We start from the raw sequence: 18,715 nt of genomic DNA, 5'->3' as shown, positions 1-18,715 counted from the left end.
TGTGGAAAGCCAATATTATAACATGTACTATAACACAATATGTATAATATTATAATGCGTATCTATACCTTTCCCTGGCAGCCCTGGGGATGTGGCACTGCCCAGGGGGACAGGGACACGCTGCCCATCCCCTGCTGGGCTCCAGGGCCATCCAGGGCTGACAATCTGGCGCTGGTGGCAGCGCCAGGCGGGCTGTGCCCGGCACCTCGTGGCACTTTGCGGCTCCATCTGTCCCCGCTGGCACTGCTGCCACCCCAGCGCCCGCGCTGCCCGTCCTCTGCCCACCCCAAATGTCCAAAACCACAGAGGGTGAAGCCCTGGGAGGGTCAGCACAGCCACATCGCTCAGGTTTTAGTTTTTATAATTTTTAGAATCTGTGCGCTTTAGCGTGGAGTTCTGAGCCCCATATTATGCAGTGGTGAGCTCTGCACACATCAGGGACACAAAATTCCTTCTCTAGCTGGGGACCACGGACAAATGATCCAAATCTCAGCCCAAGAGCACAAACAACATGGGCTGGAGGGAGAAAAACAAGAAGGATGGGACTGGGTGGGTTAAAGCTGGAATTGGACAATGAACTGCAAGATGCAAATGGAGCAGAACTTATCAAAGTGACAGACCCTGTGACCATTTGTGTTCATTTTGTGACCATTTTGTGACCGTTTTCGTTCACCTTGGTGCAGCCCTGGCTGGGCTCTTGCGCTGCCCAAGGTGGACCCATTGAGGAGATCCTTTTAACAAAACCCTGCTTTATTCTGTAACTCTGGCCTCTGCTCTAGGTCAGGCTGGATAAGGCCTCACCCCAGCCCTCCAAAACCTGGGGACAGAGTGGGGACAAGCCCAGGGCAGTGTCCAGGTCCCTGTGATGCCTTGGGAAGGCTGAGCTGGAGCAGAGGCTGGATGGAGTTACAGAATAAAGCAGGGATTTATGAAAAGGATCTCCTCCGTGGATCCACCTTGGGCAGCACAAGAGCCCAGCCAGGGCTACACCACGATGGACCAAAATGGTCCCAAAATGAACCAAAAATGAACAAAATGGTCCCAAAATGCATGACAGGTCTCTCACTTTCACAAGTTCTGCTCCATTGGCATCTTGCAGTTCATTGCTCAATTCCAGCTTTAGCCCAGGCAGTCCCATCCTTGTTTTCCTCTCCAGCCCACGGTGTTTGTGCTCTTGGGCTGAGATGTGGATCATTTGTCCTTGGTGCCCAGCTGGAGCAGGACTTGTTTTGTCTCCCTGCTCTGTGCACAGAGCTCACCATCCCATAACATGGGGCCCAGGCCCACAGACTAAAGCAGCACAGAACCCAAAAAAGTACAAAAACTGAAACTGAGGCATCACCTGACAGCCCCTTCCAGGCTGGATTTGCCCAAAGAGGGGGGAGGAGAGGAGAGGGCCGAGCTGGAATTAACATTTCGCTGGCTCTTCAAAAGCATCAAAGGGAGATAATGGGCCAGGAGAGGATTGGAAGCGACAGCGGCGTTCCGAGCCATAAAGCAGGCGGCTCCTTGCAGCAGCAACCCTGCAAAAGGTGCGGGGAATTACAGAGGCTGTGATTTATAATTACAATGAGAGTCATGTCCGCGGTGCTGCCAAACGAGGGAATAACGAGGAGCTCAGGGTCCCCAAAGCGCCGGGAGGAGGGCGGAGATGCTGCCGCGAGCCCTCGGAGGGATGGACACACAGACAGGCAGGAAAGCAGGGCTGGAGTGATGTAATCAGGAATATTTTGGGATTAAAGTTTGAAAAAATAAAATAAATTAAATGGTTGCGGCTGTCCCAGGAGGAGACGGGAGGTAAATGAAATGAAATCCAAGTGAGTCAGCGCCTTGACCGAGGGGGACTTCCCCTGAATGGCAATTAAATCACAAATCTGCTGGTGATTAACGAGGCACGACCGTGTCCCTCTCGAAAGGGCAGCAGCGGCAGCCGCCGCCCCGGCACGCTGCACTCCCAGGGAGGACAGAGGCAGCTTCATCGGCTTTTTAATTAACTCATTTCCAGGAGTTCCAGCTTCCGATCGAGTCCCCCACCCTCAGGCACCGCGTCTTGACAAACAAAAATCTCCTTGAAAAATAACAGCCGAGTGAATTTAATCTGTTTCTGCTTATTAAAGTTTTTTGGTTGTTGGTTTTTTTGGTTTTGTTTGGGTTTTGGTTTTTTTTTTTTTTTTTTTTTTTTTTTAATGCTTTTCAGCGCCAGCGAAAGTGAACTAAAGTGGAAATAGCAGCATGACAAGACAGGGAGAAGAATGCAAACAGTGACCAGACAGAGCGGGGGCTGCAGATTTTGTCACCTGAGGTGTCACAGTTATTGCAGGGACCTCTCAAACGTGACCGGGGAGGGGACAGCGGGGACAGGAGGGGATGCGGGAGGGCCGGGGCTCATCCCCGTCACACCTGGGCACCTCCCAGAGCCCACCACGAGGTTCTGCTCTCCCCTTTCAGGCAGAGCCTTGGGCTCTGCTGCCCCTCCACCCAGAGAGGGCTCTGACGGCCATCGAGGCGACATCAGAGATGCCACCGCCGCCTGTCGCGGCGACTCAACATCAGAATTCCCCCACAGACCCCTCAGCTCCAATTTTCCCCTCCAGGCCCCTCCACCTGCCCCCGCACCTCCTCCTGCCCGAGCCCATCAGCGTTAATCACAGCCCTGACCTCCTCCGCGGCCCCTGGGGACAGCGCAGGTGACACCGGAGCCCGAGGGGCGCTTTTCCCCCCCGGCCCGGCTCCAGCCCCCTCCTCTGCCGGTGCGAAGCCGCGAATCCGCAGCGCCGGCTCGGAGCAGTGCATCAGGACGTGCTGTGCCGAGGAGCAGCCATGCTGGGGCTCCAAAATCTCCCTCCTGCAGCAGCCCCGGCCAAGGTCAGCCCCGCGCCCGCCGCAGGTGCCGCGGGGCCGCATTCCGCTCTCCGCGCACCCTCGCCAGCGGAGCGGGGGCGCGGATCCATCGCTGCCCGAGCCCCGCGGCGGGGTCAGGGCGGCCCTGGGGCGGCACCGCGGAGCTTTCGGGGCAGGGCAGGGCAGGGGCAGCTGGCAGGAGCTGGGCAGATCAGATGGCACGGTGGTCATGGCAACGGCACGGCGTAGGTGGACCAAACACAATAGGGACGCGCAAGGTAAAGCGGCTCCGCTCCCGCCGCGCTCCGCACCGCGTCCGACCCCGGCAGCTCCGGGGGACCCCCCCCGGTTCATCCCGCACCCCCACACCCGCAAAGACGGATAAATCCTTGAGAAACGCCAAGGACAAGGGATGGGGTCCCCTGGGAAGGGGGGGGGTCACAGCAGCCTGGAGGGGGGGTCCCCGAGGGGGTCGCGGCAGCGCGGAGGGGGCTGAGCACCCCCGTTCCCGGCAGAGACGGGGGTGAGGAACACTCCGGCACGCAGCCGCCGCCGGAGCCCGCCCTGCCCTTCCTCCATCCCCTCGCGGAGCCGCAGGGACAGCGGAGCCGCCGCTCCGGCTGCTGCAGGGCTCGGGCGTCCCCTCCCCGAAAAGCCCCCCCGACACGGCGGCACCGGCTCGGCACCGGCCCCGGGATCACGGGGGAAGGAGAGAAATTCGGGCTGGGAACGGCGGGAAACTTCAGGGGAGGGATGGATGGATGGATGGATGGATGGATGGATGGATGGATGGATGGATGGATGGATGGATGGATGGAGGGATGGATGGAGGGATGGATGGAGGGATGGATGGAGGGATGGATGGAGGGATGGATGGATGGAGGGATGGATGGAGGAACGGATCCATGGAGAGATGGATCCATGGAGAGATGGATCCATGGATGGATGGATGCATGGACGGATGGATGGATGGATGCATGGACGGATGGAGGCATGGGCACGTTCACGCTGCCCCAGTGTGCCGGGGAGAACAGCAATGCTCACAGCGCTTCCAGGGGGAGCACCGCCGTGCCAAGGGGAGCATCCCCCCTCCAATTCCTGGTGGGCACCTCCCTGCCCGACTCCCACGAACCCATTCTGGCCCCCCGGAGCTGTCATCATTGTCCCCAACCTGGTTTTCACCCACTTCCCGGGTAAAAAGACCACTTCCATAAAAACCCCAAACAAGGAGAAGTGGGGTGCCCCGCGGAGTTCCGCCTGATTCCAGAGCCCCCATTCCCAGCCAGCCCTGCTGGAACGAGCCGGGAATCGCTGGCGGGGGGGTGGAATGAGGGAATCGATAGGGCCGGCTCCGGTGCAGTCCCAGGGACACGCACACAGCGCTCGTGTTACTCCCGGCAGCCGCGCTCCTCCATTTCAGCGCTTCCCAGCGCCTCCCGTCACTCTCCACCTCTGGAGACCAAGATGACACCGCGGGGAGAGCCCCGAGGGACCCCGCGTCCCCTCCGCCGCCACGCTGCCGCCTCCCGCGTCACCTCAGCCGGCGCTCCCCGTCCCCACCGAGCGCCCCGGTACCCCCAAACCTGCCCGTCCCCAAACCCAGCCCAGGCGGGCACCCTGAGGTGCCAGGGCCGTGTGCCGCCTCTCGGAGGGGTTTGGAGGTGAGGTCAAACCTTTCCTGCCGCCGCAGGGCTCCGCTTTGGGCGCAGCCCGCGGGAAGGACGCTGGGCCAGGTGGGCTGCGGGCGGCAGGAGCGCCGTGCCCCGGCCGCCATCTGCCCGCTCCGCTGCCCGAGGGGGGCACAGGGAACCGATGTCCCTCCCGGGGCATGCGTGACAACGCGGAGCGGCCGTGGGACAGCACGGGGTGCGCAGGGCGGTGGCACGGGCACCGCCAGGGCTTTGCACGACCCCTCCGAGCACCCCGAGGGGACACAGGGAGCCCCTCCGGCTGCAGCACCGAAGGGCAGCGCAGGGACGATGGCAGCCACAAAGTGCCACCCCCTCCCCCCGCGACACCGGGGACGGGGGGGACCCCCGGAATGGGGGAGAGGCTGAAGGGAAAGGGGGGCTGGGGAAGAAGGGGGCTAAAGGAAAGGGGACGCTGGAGGGGCTGCCCCCGGTCTGGGGCCGGGGTACGGATACCCCCGGCTGCCGCAGGGAACCAGGAGCTCGGGGTGGGAATTCTGGGGAGGGGGGCACTGCGGTGGGCAGGAGCGACAGCAGGACAGCTGGGGCAGGGGAAATCGGCCGGGGGACCGCAGCAGCGGGTGGCGGACACCGGCTCCGTCACCGCCCGGAGGGATGCGCCCGCTCCATCCCGCGCCATCCCGCGCGTTCCCGCCCGGTACCTGCGGCAGGTGAGCGCTGCGGGTCGGGATCCGCAGCGCCGCTCGGCCCCGCTCGGCTCGGCTCGGCCCCGCTCGGCCCCGCTCGGCCCCGCTCGGCTCCCGCCGCCCCTCCCGCAGCCGGGCCCGCCCCGCCCCGCCCGCGGCGCCGTCACCATGGCAACCGCGGCTGCGCCCCGCCCCCTCCGCGCCGCCGGCAGGGGGCGCTGAGAGCGCGGGGGGCGGGGCCTGCGGGGGGGGCACGTGAGGGAATAACGGGGAAATATAACGGGGGAATAACGGGGGAATAACGAGGAAATAACGGGGGAATGTAACAGGGGAATAACGGGGGAATAACGGGGGAATAACGGGGGAATAACGGGGGAATAACGGGGGAATAACGGAGATGGGGACAGGGATGGGGACAGGGACGGGGACAGGGATGGGGACAAGGATATGGATATGGACAGGGAAATACAGGGATGGGGACAGGGATATGGACAGGGATAACACAGGCATATGGCCATGTTTATGGACATGAATATGGCCATGGATATGGGCATGGAAATAGAGGGATGTGGACATGGATATGGACAGGGATAACACAGGGACACACTCATGGAAACACACATGGACACATTCAGGGATGTGCACATGGATGTACACGGGGATTCGCACACAGCTGGATTCACAGCTGGATTCCCACACTTCATCACTCCCCAGCACAGACCCAGCGGGCTCCTCCTGTGCCCGGGCTCTGCAGGACTCCCCTGCGGGACCCTGCTGCCACCTGTGCCCGGTGCCACCTGTGCCCCCTGCACAGCCCTCACAGCCCAGAGCCAACGGCGCCATCAGGAAAGGCAGAGGATTCCCAGGAGCAACAGATTTTTGCCAGGCTGGAAGGAATGTTGACATTTATGGAATGTCCCTTTTCACCTCTGGTGTTCCAAACTCCCTCAAATGTCTTTTTTTTTTTTTTTTTCCTTTTCTTAATTTTAATTATTTTTTTCCTTTTTCTCTCTCTCTCTCTTTTTTTGTTTTTTTTTTTTTTGTTTGTTTGTTTTTGTTTTTTTTTTTTGTTTTTTTTTTTTTTTAATCCCAATAAAAGAGCAACGCCTGGGATTCTGAAATCCCTTCCAGGCTCCTCTGGAATACCAAAGTGATTTTCAAACATTCCAGGCAGGGCTGGATCTCAATGTCATTTAAAGGTTGGCACCTGAACTTCCCAGGATTTCTGGATCCATATTATTATTTACTGCTTGCCAGGGAAATGAAGGAAAAGAAGGGAGGAAAAGGAAAAAAAATAGAGTTTGGTAGGATTTTGGGGTGTTTGGGTGGGGAATGAGCTGCAACCAAGCCCAGAAATCCAGGTTGGGTTTGGGAATAAAGGGATAATTCCCAAATCCAGATCATTCCTTCACCTATAAAAATCCTTAGCAGCTTATCAGACCTGAGCCAACCCCAGCTGGATTTTTTCCCCTTTTTTTTTCTTTTTAGAGCTGCTGCTTATTTAAAAAAAGGAAAGTCTTTAAATCCCTGTAATAATAGGGGGAAAATCCCATTTATTTACTGGGAAGCAGCGCTCCGTGCCTGGACACGCCCCAAATATGGATTGTGACAGCAAAGCCACCATCAATTATTGTCCCCTCCCCAAAATTTGGGGGTTTGGAGGCATTTGGGGGGTGCAGCAGCTCGATGGCACCGGTTCCCCACACCTGGAGGGTTCTGCTCCCCACACTCAGCGCTCTCTGTCACACCTGGGGGATTCTTCCCTCAGGGCTGAGGAATTCTCTCCTTCTCACCTGGAGAATTCCTTTTCTCACCCCTGTAAGATTCTCTTCCACACCCCTGAGATATTCTCTTTCTCACCCCTGGAATATTCTCCTTCTTACACCTGGAATTCTGTCTCCCTCACGCCTGGAGAATCCTCTTCCTCACACCTGTAGGATTCCCTTCCTCATTCCTGTAGGATTCCCTTCCTCACCCCTGCAATGTTCCCTCTCTCGCAGCAGGAATATTCCCTTCCTCACCCCCGGAGGACGCTCTCCCATCGCTGCCGCGCCCACCCCCTTTTCACGCACACCCACCGCCCCCTCGCTCCCTTCCCCTCCCTCCAGCCCCTCCCAGTGCTCCCACCCCCAATTGCGGGCCATGGCTCTCACCTGGTCCCGCAGGCGCTCCTGCTGCCCGCGCAGCGCCAGGGCGTGCTGCGGGTATTTGCTCTTCAGGTGGTCCATGAAGGCGTCCCGCTTGCGCTCCATCTCCGTCTTCTGGAGGCCGGTGAGCGCCTCCAGGCTCTGGGCGGCGATCACGGTGTGCCGGCGCTCCGAGGTGTGCACCAGCCCCACGTTGGAGAAGCGCCGGGTGCCGTTGCCCAGGGTGCGGTACTCGCGCGGGTACTCGGCATCGTCCGCGGAGATCATGTGCGAGCTCGCCCTGTCGGGATCTGTGCGGGTCCGGGAGAGCACAGCGGGGTCAGGGAGGGACCCCGGCCGTGGGACGCACGGGGGGACAGTCCCCGGCCATGGGGCAGAGGTTGAAGGTTGAGATTTGGAGTTGGGGAGGGGGATTTCAGCGAGGAGAGATGGCAGAGCCTCACTGGGAGTGGGATCATCCCTCAGTGGGGTGCACACGGTGGGATCATCCCTCAGTGGGATGTCCAGAGTGGGATCAATGGGGTGCACACAGTGGAATCACCCGTCAGTGGGGTGCCCAAAGAGGGATCAGTGGGTGCCCACAGTGGGATCAGCGGGGTGCACACACTGGGATTACCCCTCAGTGGGGTGCCCGGGGAAGGGGGTGGGTGCCGGGTCCATCCCCTGCGGTGGCAGCGCTGTCCCCACTCCCGGACACGCGGCAGGAGATGAGGGGACAGCGGGGACAGAGGGGCCGGGGGTGCGGGGCTGGGATCCCACCAAAGCCGCGATGGTCGGAGCAAAACAGGAATGAAACAGCGCTGGGTGACTGAAAACAGCACGGACGGGACGCGGGACAGGGACACGGACACACGGGGGATACGGGGACACGGACACACGGACACAGGACACAGGACAGAGCGAAAAGAAAATGAAATCAGGCAGGGTGGGGGAAGGGTTGTGTGTGCAGGCACTGGGGAGGGGGGACAGGACCCTCATGTCCCCCCAAAGACCCCAGCGGGGGCTCAGTGCCCATCCTGCAGCCACTGCTCACAGGAGCCAGCCCGGCCCGCGGGCACCAATCCCGGGATTGTTGGGATGCTCTGCCCCATCCCAGCCCTTCCCGGAGCCCGAGGGCACCAAATTTGGGTTCTCCGGGATGTTGTGCCCCATCCCAGCCCTTTCCGGTGCCCGAGGGCACCAAATTTGGGTTCTCCGGGATGTTGTGCCCCATCCCAGCCCTTCCCTGAGCTCAGCCCAGCCCTGTGCACCAAATCCGGGATTCCCGGGATGCTCTCCCTTATCCCAGCTCCTTTCCGGTGCCCGGGAACACGAATCCCGGCATCCCTGGGATGCTCTGCCCTATCCCAAACCCTTCCCGGGGCTCAGCCCAGCCCGGGCAGGCAGGAGAGGGCACCGGGGGACAGACAGAGGGTCCCAGGCGCTGAGAGGTGACAGGGACTCGTCCTTTCGCTAATAACTCATTCCGAGCACGCTGGGATCTGCCTTCCAGGGAAGCTGCGGAGCCGATGGATGCCTGGAAGTCCCCGCACGCTGCCAGCGCCTGGCACCGCTCGGTGCCCGCAGCTCGAGGCCACCCCGCAGCCCCCGGCCCCTGCGCAGCCCCATCCCCCTGCGGGGCGGCTCCAGCACCCCAAAAAGCCACTTTGGGGGGGTCTCACGCCGTCTGGGAGCTGCTGTCCCCAAGTCTGGAGCAGTGCCAGCCTGGCCCGAGGCCACGGGGCTGGCTTTGCCACCACTGGTGAATTCCGCAGCTCATTCCGGGGGGCTCAGCCTCCCCCTCCTGCTCCCCTTTTAACCTTGATCCATAATTCATCTAATTCATCTCCTGCTTTTCCCCCCCAGCTCCCGGTAAACAAATCACAGCGAGGGTTTTTTTCCTTTTTCCTTTTTTTTGTGGGTTTTTTTTTTTTTTTGTTTTTTTTTTTTTTTTGTTTCCTTTACCCTCAATTATCTATCAGCCCGGCAGATCGGTTTGATATCAAACTGATAAGAAAGCGTTATCAGCGGGGCCACGGCCGCGATTCCTCCAATCAAGGTCGCACGAGCAGCTTTGTCACCAGCCCAGCGGGGACATCACGCGCTCACAAACGCCACGGGAACATCCCAAAGCCTTCCCTCCTCCAAAATCCACCGGTGCAGCTCCATCCCTGCCAGCTCTGTCACCGAATGTCACCTTGGCCGGGCTGTCCCCCCCTTTTCCCAGAAAACGGAGCTGGAATGTGGCAAGGGCTTAAGATCCTGTCCCTCCCTCGCTCTACAGGGTCGCCCTGGCACTGCGGAGGTCACGGTGGCAGTGGGGAGGTGAGAGTGGCACTGAGGAGGTCATGGTGACACCAAAGAGGTCATGGTGGCACCGGGGAGGTCACAGCGACACCAGGGAGGTCATGGTGGCACCGGGGAGGTCACGGTGGCACCACGGAGGTGACGGCGGCACCTCCACCCCGCCAAACACCCCAAACTCTCCCGGGGGAAGCGGCCCGAGGGGACCCTGCAGGCCGAGGGGACGCGGGCAGGGCATCGCCCCGGGCTCCCAGCGGCTGCCCAGCTCCAGCCCTGCTGGGCAATCCCGCTGGAGCAGCTCGTCCTGACCCCGCCGGGACCCCCAGGAGCCGCCTGCCCCTCTGCCCGCTCCCGTCACAGCCCCACAACGCGCGGTCCTGACCGGGAAATGCAAATCCAAGCTGGAAAACTCCTCCCCTGCCTCGGCCGCTCTCCCCAGCACCGGCTCCGCGACCCCAGGGCAGAAATTTGGGCAGGAGCTGCACCCAGCACCCGACACCCAGCGCAGCCACAGCCTCGGAGCCCTTGGGAAGCTCTGGAGCACCCTCGGGAGCAGCCAGGAGCCTGCTCGGGGCGGGGGATCGGAGCCGGGGCCGGCCCCGCTGTGCTCCGAGCGCACCAAAACCATCCCTGGGGAACGCCGGGTCCCGAGCGCCGCAGAACTCCCGGATTCCTCCCGTCCCACGGGAATTCTGTGCCCGGGGATGAGGATGAAGGCAAACGCCGCCAGCCGCAGCTGCAGCAGAAGGAGCTGCAGCTCCTCTCCCTCCCGGAGCCGGAGGGAGCCGCAGGGACGGGGATTTTTGGGGTGACAGAGGGGGTTTGTTCCCCCCACCACCTCCCGGTCCCTGCTCCAGCCCCGCTGCAGCGGCGCCGGGCTGAGGCCGCGTTCGCAGCTCCTTCCCGGCCCCTCCCGCCCCGCAATCAGCATGCAGCTCCCCGCTCCCCAATTACACGCTCCGTGAGCGGAACGCGCCTGCCCCGCTCGCCCGCTCCGAGGGATGATCTGAACAGGAGCACGGAGGAGCGGAACAGCGAGGATGAGGCGGCCCCGACCCCGCAACATCGCAAAGGTTCTGATCCGTGAGCCCAACCGGGGCGAGGGGAGAAAAAGTCGCCACAGCCACGTGCGCTGGCCTCGTGTCAGCGCTCCAGAGACGCCACCAGAGATCCCATCCAGAGGGGATGCCACCCGCAGCGGGCAGGGATGGTCCCGCAAGGAAACTGTCTGGGGCGCTCGTTCGGGGAAATGAACCTGAAAACCCTCAGGGCCAGGTTGAAGGAACAGCTGTTAATCCTTCCCTCCTGGGGGCAATTCCACCTCAAATCCCCCACAAAGTTTTTCCCCTCCTCCTGCAGCAGTTCAGGAATGCAGCAGTCCGCACACGGGCGCAGCAAATCCCTGGAAAGTGCTTCCCGAGGCTGCTTCCAAGTAGGTCACTGGGGTGGCAGAGCCTGTCCGGAGCCTGCCCGCGCTGCCCAGCCCAGCCCAGCCCCTGGGGACACCCCGCGGGCCGCGTCCCCCCGCCGGCACCGTCCCCTCGCTTACCCGCGGGCGCAGCGCGGCTCCCACGGCGGCCGGGCAGCGGCTCCGGGGGCACGGAGGGGGCAGCGCTCCGCTCGGCCGGGGCTGCGGGCGGCTCCTTGGCCGGGCGCAGGGCTCCCACCACGGCCAGGATGCCGCGGTAGATCCTGGCCAGCCCCTCTCCGAGCAGAGGGAGGTTGAGGGAACGCGGTTCTCTTTGCCGATTCATCCACCCATCGTCCCCACCTGCCAGCAGAGGTGTCACCCGTGCCGGGGCCGGAGCCCCGGGCTGCTAGCAGGGCACGGCCATCGCGTCCTTCCCGGGAAAACAGCGAGACCGGAGCGACCGGTTTGGGTGGAAATCTTCAGGAACGGCGCTGGCGGGAGCTGCTGAGCGACAGGGCAGGGAAAGGCCCCCAAAAAGCGGAGCGGCTGCGGGATCCGGCTGGGATCCCCCCTTTAGCAGCGGCTCGGCGGGGTTTTATCATCCGGAGGAACGTCTCAAACCCAGTTTATTACTGCAGTCCCATAAATCTTCATGAGGCAGCGAAACCTCGCGCGGGTCGCGGCCAGCGATCAGCGGAGCGTGCAAAATCGCCCGAGAAAGCGCTCGCACACAAAGGGGCGAGGGGAGGGGACGCGGGGAGTGCATTTGGGGAGAGAGGCAGCCGGGAGGGCGGCCGCCCCTCGGGGCGATGCGGCTCCCCCGCGCCCGGCCATTAGCGCGGCCGGAAGAGCGGGATGCTCCCGCTTCCTCCCGGAGGCTGCACTGCCGCACTGCCCGGCGCCCAGCGAGCCTGCCCGGCTCCCGGAGCCCTGCCCGGTGCTAACCCCTTCCGTGCCGCGCTGCCGGGGGTGGGAGGAGGCGTGGGGAGAGCGGGGGGAGCTCCTGCGCCGCGCCGTTTAACTCGTGTGGTGCTGCAGAGCCGGCCCTGGAGATGCGCGCACTGACAGAGTCGGGCCTTTGGGAAATCAGGGAATTATGGAGTGGTTTGAGGTGGGAAAACCAGCCAGATCCCAGCCCTGCCATGGCCAGGGAGATTCCACCACTCCAGGTGGCTCAGAGTCACCGTCCAAGCCTTGCTGCCCCTGTCTCTGGCTCGGCCACTGTGGTGTCCACTCATTTTGGGATGGTCAAGGGCCTTCCCCAGGACCCCTCCTCACACCAAAAAAGTGCTGGGAGCTGCCCAGATGCTCAAGTTCTCCGAGCAAACCCATTCCCAGGAGCAGGGACTCGGCAGGTGACACTGGGGGACACCGGTGTGCCCTCTCCTGCCACCGCCATGTCCCCGACGGGGCCAGCCCTGGCCAGGTCTGGCCACTCAAAGGCAATTCCCAGGGAATTCCAGCCTTGGAGCGGGGCGGAGCCAGCGTCCATCCCAGGACGGGAATATGGAAGTGAGGGGACTGCAGGGTGTCCTGTCCCTCTCACAGCGACACAGGAGCCAAAGCCGGCGGCGACCGGGATGAAAATCCCCCACCCTCCCCTAGCTGCCAGGGTCATGGAGCAGCCACCAAATCCCCTGGGAAGAGCCAGGTGACGCCAAGGCCACCCGCAGGGAACCGTGAGCACCCAGCAGGGGACAAACCTCCCGTGATATCCCCCGGCATGCGGGAATTGTTCTCCCGGGATGCAGGAATTGTTCTCCCGTCTCATTCCCCCTTCCCAAGGATCCCTGCCGGGGCTCAGCGGGCTCCCCGCCGCGCCTTTCACTCCCAAATTCCACTGGAACGGCGGAAAATTAAACATCCCCAACCCCTCCACAAACACAGAGTTCCACTGGGAACTTCCCAGACGGGACCCCACCGATCCCGCTTGGCTTTGGGCAGGGGCACTGTGCCCGCTCATGGTGCCAGTCCGGATTCTCCACGTGAAATCCTGGGATCGTGCCCGTTCCCAGCCCCGGGCGCCGTCTGCATCCCGCAAATTCCCACCCCGGAGCTGCGGCGGGACACGGAGCTCGGCCCGAGGCTGCAGCTCCTCGGAGCTCAGCTGGCATCGTCCCGTGGCGCTGCCCTGCCAGGCGGATAGATCCTGCATGTCACTTGTCAGAACCCGGAGCGGAGGGAGAAATCCCATCTGGCCGGCCCTGGAAAAAGCAGCCGCCACTTTTTCCCACCTCACCGGGTGTGATCGCGCCCACGCGCCCACATGGAGACGGGAGACGAGTTCACCTCCCAAAATCCCGGGGATCCAGTGCCAAGGGAAGGGCCAGCACACCTGGATGCTCCCTTGGAGCTGTGCAGCAAGGAGCAAGCCAAGGGAAAATGAGGGGCAGAGGGTGGTGGGAAGGGCAAATTCCAGCTGGGAGAGTTGGGAGAATCTTCCCAGTGCCCTCAGAAAGGCAAGGAAAGATGAGGGGCAGAGAGAAGGGCAAATTCCAGCTGGGAAAGCCGGGAAAAATCTTCCTGTTTCCCTTGGAAAGCCAAGGAAAGATAAGGGGCAGAGGGAAGGAGAAAATCCAGCTGTGAGAGATGGGAAAAATCTTCCCGCTGCCCTCGGCTCCGTGTCCGGCCGCTGGCTGGAGACAGAGCCAGTGGCATTCCAGGCGGATGGAAAACATCCCTGCCCGGGGCAGAGCCGCGAGGAGGAAGAAGACGGAGCCCTGCGTGCCCTGGCAAGGGTGACATCCTCGGCTGGCAGGGCTGGGGACGTGCCAGCAGCTTGGGGACGCGGGATAAAAATAAAGGCGAGGCGAGGCTGGCCAGCTCCTGGCGGCTCCCACAGAAGGAGCTTTGTGGGCTCGTCCCCACCCCCGCGGCACAGCCGGGGCCTGGCAGCTGCCATGGGAATGGCCCGGGGACCTCCCTTGGCACGGGGAAACTGAGGCACAGAAGGGAATGACTCGAGTCTGGCTGATGAGAGGGGAGGGGGTCAAAGCCGGGGTGGGAGCAGGGGGAAACGCCATCGGAATTGAAAGGATTTTCCCAGGATTTTGGGTCCTGACAGGCTCCATGTGGGGCAGGCCAGGATGTGGGGCCGTGACTCAGCCGTGTCAGTTCTGTTGGGGAAGCAGAGCCAACCCCCCCTGACCCAGGCTGCTCCTGGGATGCTCCCAGGGATCCAGGGGCAGCCACAGCTGCTCTGGGAGTTCCATCCCATCCCTCCCTGCTCTACCAGGGAGGAATTCCTTCCCAAAAATCCCATCCAAACCTCCATGTCAGGAGGAATGGGAAGGAGCAGCAGAAGGGACTGTGACCCTCCAGCCTGGCCTGCGGCCACCAGCAGCTGCCAGGGCAAAGCCCAGAGCCGGGCACGGGGCCTTTGGCATCCCAAATCTCTCTCCATGAGGGATGAATCCTCGCAGGGAAGCCAGGAGGCGAGGGGCCCATGCCAAGCCCAGGGCATTTCCCACTCTTTGCCCACCAGGCTGGATCTCCAGAGGGCTCAATTCCACCAGGGAACACTCGGGGAGGGGATTTTTCCTGGCTCAGAGGCTTTGGGGCCACGGCAATCCCACAGCCAGCTCCATCCTTGGCACAGGAGACCCAACTCGCCCAAATCTTGGCTCTGCCACCCCCACGATGGGCTCGGAGCCCACCCCGGAGCTCAGCAGCTCCATCCACAGCACCGAGCTGCCATCCCGCACCCTCCAGGCAGGATTTGGGTGGCACTGCCCCTTTGGGTGACTCCTGCTGGCAGCTGGGCACTGCCAGGCGTGGGAAAGGCTGGGTGGGTGTCCCGGCAATGCTCCCGGCGGGGGTGTGGAGAGCAGCCCCTATTTCTGGGCGCACAGGTAGCACGTTGGTGCTTGGTCACCGCCTGCCGTGCCAGCCCGGTTAGTCACAGCTCGTTAAAAATCAGAAAAGCTGGGAAAAAAATATCTCAGAGCCTCGGCTGAGGCCTCCGAGAGGCAGCAAAACGTGCTCAGGGATGGAAAACACGGGGTGAAATCCTGCAAGGATTCGCTGTCAGCCCGAGTGGCCACGGGACAGGGACGCTGCGGGGACATGTGACACATCCCCCTGGCCGCAGGGCACGGCGACACCGAGCCGCTCCCTCGCAGGGTGGTGGCACAGCGCGCCTCGAGACGCTGCGGGTGACACGAGGACAAGGCCAGCGCGCCGTGCCACCCCTCGGCCCGCCGAGCGCACCCTGCTGTCCCCTGCTGTCCCCTCCTGCCCCACCGCGCACCCTGCTGTCCCCTGCTGTCCCCTCCTGCCCCACCGGGCACGTCGGGGGTGCAGCCGCGTCCCCCCCGCCCGCCGCCTCCCACCAGCGGCAGCCAGAGCTGGCCAGGCAGCGCGGTTTAGTCAAGCAAAAGGAGGGCAGCAGCAGCTGCCTGCAGCCCTGCGCCTCCTCCTCCTCCTCCTCCTTCTCCTTCTCCCTTCAGAGCCGGGCACGGCACAGCCCACCCCATCTGTGCCCACCTGTGAGGGGCTGGGACCACCCCCAGGCCATCCCAGAGCCCACCTGTGAGGGGCTGGGGCACACCCCAGCCCACACCATCCATCAGCTGCTGGGCAGAGCCCACCTGTGTGGGACTGGGATCCTCAGGCCACCCAGAGCCCACCTGTGAGGGGCTGTCACTGTCCCCAGGCTGGGCCTTCTGTCCCTTCCTGGGGCAGGACCCATCTGCGGGGGGCTGGGGCCACCATCCATCCCTTCCCCGGGCAGTGTCCACCTGTGAGGGGCCGGGACATTGCCCAGGCCACTCCAGAGCCCCCTCTGAGGGTGTGGGACCACCCCAGGCCACTGTGAGGGTCTAGGACCACCCCCAGGCCGCTCCAGAGCCCCCTGTGAGGGTCTGGTACCACCCCGCCCACCCCATCCATCACTCCCAGGGCACAGCTCATCCCTGGATCCTGCGGACCCCGCGCTCCCCCCATGCCCACGTCCCCCCGGTCCATACCCACGAGCAGCGCTGGCAGCCGGTAGTCCCCGGGCTCGCTGGCTCTGCCCGGCTCCCGCAGCCTGGCCGCGGCTCGGGGTGAGGCTCCAGGGGGCTGCTTTGCCCAGCGGGGCAGCATCGCGGGGGCAGCGGCAGGCGGCTCGGCTCGGAGCGCGGCTCGCCGATCTGCGCGACAAACACACGCAGCTCATCGCATCTGCTTAACCCGGGCCGGGCACGGGCTCCGTGAGCATTTTTGGCATTTAAAGCCGCGCTCCGGGCCCGGCAGGGTCGGCTCCGAGCAGCCGGATCGGGCGGCGCTGGCTGCCGGTGCGAATTAAACGCGGGGTGGGCTCGTTACCGAGCGAGGGGAGGGTGGTGGCACCGACCTGATCGCGCAGCTCCGACCTCGCGGGCGTGCGGCGGCTGTCACCTCGCATCCAGCGCCGCCGCCGTCACCTCAAACCCAGCGCCGGGTCCTCCGCGCCGGGGAGCGGAGCCGCAGCGAGGCCGCGCTGCTGCCGAGCGCTCCCCGCTCCGCTCCCCGCGCTACCGAGGGGCTCCCAGGGCCGCCTCCGCGGCCGGCGTTCCCCGCTCCCGCTGCTCCGCCAGCTCCCATCGCTTCCCCTCACATCCTGGCCCTGCCCTGGCAACTTTCCCCCTGCTTTTGTCCCTCCGCTCGCTCCGCTGGGCGCGGACGGTTCTCGCTCTGTTTTCCGCCGCTCCGGAGCTCCCTGCGGGTCCCCCCGGGATTTTTTTTCTCCCCCTCCTTCCCCTGGAAATGTCAGCGTGCCCCCTCAAACGCATCACATGGGCCGGGCAGTGCCAGCAGCCGGGCAGGGCCATCAGCGCCCGGATTGTCGCACTGCTCTCCCCGTGTCCCCGCCGGTGACACTCGCGGGGCTCTGCCCGAGCTGCCACCACCGCCAGGAGCCGACCCCGAGGGTCCCGCGAGCCAGGATGTCCCTGACGGCACCGAGCTGCCCACCCCTGGGCACAGACACCCTGAAATGTCCTCGCTGCCAGCCCGTGGCTGATGCCCCGGGGAGCTCGGGGAAGGAATTCCAGCATTTTTACGGGTTTGTCCCCAGCGGTTTTCTGGGTTTGTCCCCAGCGGTTTTCCGGGTTTGTCCCCAGGACACGGCGCTGGTCACTGCGGGCAGGGTCAGGCCACAACCTCCACGGACAGAACTGACCATTCCCAAAATTCCCAGGGTGAGGGGATGATCCCGAAGGCAGGAGGAGCAGTGAACACCTCAGGGACACAGCCTGCTCCTCCCGCTCCTCCCAAACCCATAAAACCATCCCTGTCCCCACATTTTGGGGGGGGGTTCACTCGGTGTCACCCCCAGGGTGCCGGGGAGATGCTGCCCCAGCCAAAGGGACCCCAAACCCAACCTCAGCCCGCCCTATAGGGCTGTGACCACCCCCCCCCCAGGGTTCTTTCAGTCCAAATGCTGATGCCACAGGATTAAAAGTGTTGGAATGTGGGATCAATAGCTGGAAAAGCCCTCCGAGCATTCCCCAGGGCTGATGTGTCTCCGTGTCCCCAGGCGCCACCTGCACGTGACCTTTAACCCCTTGCAGGGACGGTGACTCCACACGTCCCTGGGCAGCTCAGGTGGCTCCAGGTGGGAAGAGCTGGGAATTCAGGAATGCTCACACCCCCCTTGGATTTTCCCGATTTTTGACATGGGGGAAACTGAGGCGCGGACGGGGCGGGCCCAGGAGCGCTCCCCATTCCCAGCTCAGGGCAAGAAGGGACAAGCTCCAGAGCCCTGAGCTCCTCCTGGAGCCCCTCCAGGCTCCGCAGCAGCCGCAGCCGTGAGTCACAGGTGGCACAGGCGGCACTCACGACACCAGGAACCTTCCCAAAAAATTCCTTCTCCTCGCAGCTGAGCGCTCCGGGCCGGTTCCCGCACCCCACACGCACCGCGGGGGATTTTCCCCCCTTCTCTCCCTCACTTTAGGGCCGAGGGAATCATTCCCCTGTTAATATCCAATATCATCCATGTGAGATTGATTCCTGCCTGGAGGAGATGCTGGAATTGCTCACCAAAAAAAAAAAGGGGAAAAAGTTTGGATGCACAAATGGAGAGAGAGGTGACCAAGGACACGTAGCAGAGACAGGGCCAGGGCCAGGGCCAGGGCCAGGGCCAGGGCCAGGGACAGGGACAGGGCCGGGACGTTTCTCAGGACCCGCAGCTTCAGGGAAGGCGCTCCCTGTCCCTGGAAAAACTCGGGAACAGCGGAGATTTTACCGGGAAAATGCTGGCAGACAAACGCGACGAGGATTAATTGTCCTTCCCGCTGATCCCTGAAAACCCGGCTGGGAGGATGCGGTGACCTTTTAATCGTGATGGCGCTGCTGATGAGGGGTTAATGAGCTGCCACCTCGCTGTCACCTACTGTCCCCGCGGTCCCCCATTCCACAGGGATGGGAGCTGCCACGCTCCAATCAAAACAAGGTTAAAAAACAAGACTGCGATTCATTTCCTCTTATTTACACATAGACATAAATATAAAAATTGTAAAATAATGCATTATACAAATGCCACGGGATGGAGGAAGGAGCCAGGGGCAGCTCCAGCACCCAGGTTTATCCCGGGATAGATCCCAGCCAGCATCACCCGTGCCTGGCACTGCTGTGCCAGCACAGGGACAGTCCCCCAGCAGGGTCCAGCTGTCCCCAGGGGAAGTGCCACCATTCCCTGCACCTTGAAACCCCCTGGGAAGGAGGGAAAGGCCTGGA

The 18,715-nt window shown here is 62.8% G+C and overlaps 1 protein-coding gene across 8 annotated transcripts in view; it reads right to left on the bottom strand.

Moving 5' to 3' along the window:
- SRCIN1 (SRC kinase signaling inhibitor 1) overlaps window positions 1-18,715 on the bottom strand; it is a 57,308-nt gene that overhangs the window by 26,096 nt on the left and 12,497 nt on the right. For 3 of the 8 annotated variants that reach the window (XM_063178794.1, XM_063178795.1, XM_063178792.1), the window contains one exon: window positions 7,330-7,613. In XM_063178794.1, the coding sequence (XP_063034864.1) occupies window positions 7,330-7,590 (261 nt within the window). In that variant the 5' untranslated portion in view covers window positions 7,591-7,613. Of the gene's footprint in view, window positions 1-7,329; window positions 7,614-15,984; window positions 16,150-16,352; window positions 16,426-18,715 lie in introns of those variants that run through there. The other 5 variants (XM_063178796.1, XM_063178799.1, XM_063178791.1 and 2 more) reach the window with 4 other exon arrangements.

Source organism: Melospiza melodia, chromosome 30, assembly GCF_035770615.1.
Source record: "Melospiza melodia melodia isolate bMelMel2 chromosome 30, bMelMel2.pri, whole genome shotgun sequence".
NCBI lineage: Eukaryota > Metazoa > Chordata > Aves > Passeriformes > Passerellidae > Melospiza > Melospiza melodia.
The sequence above is the reverse complement of the archived record's forward strand: the minus strand, read 5'-3'. Positions and strand labels throughout refer to the sequence as shown.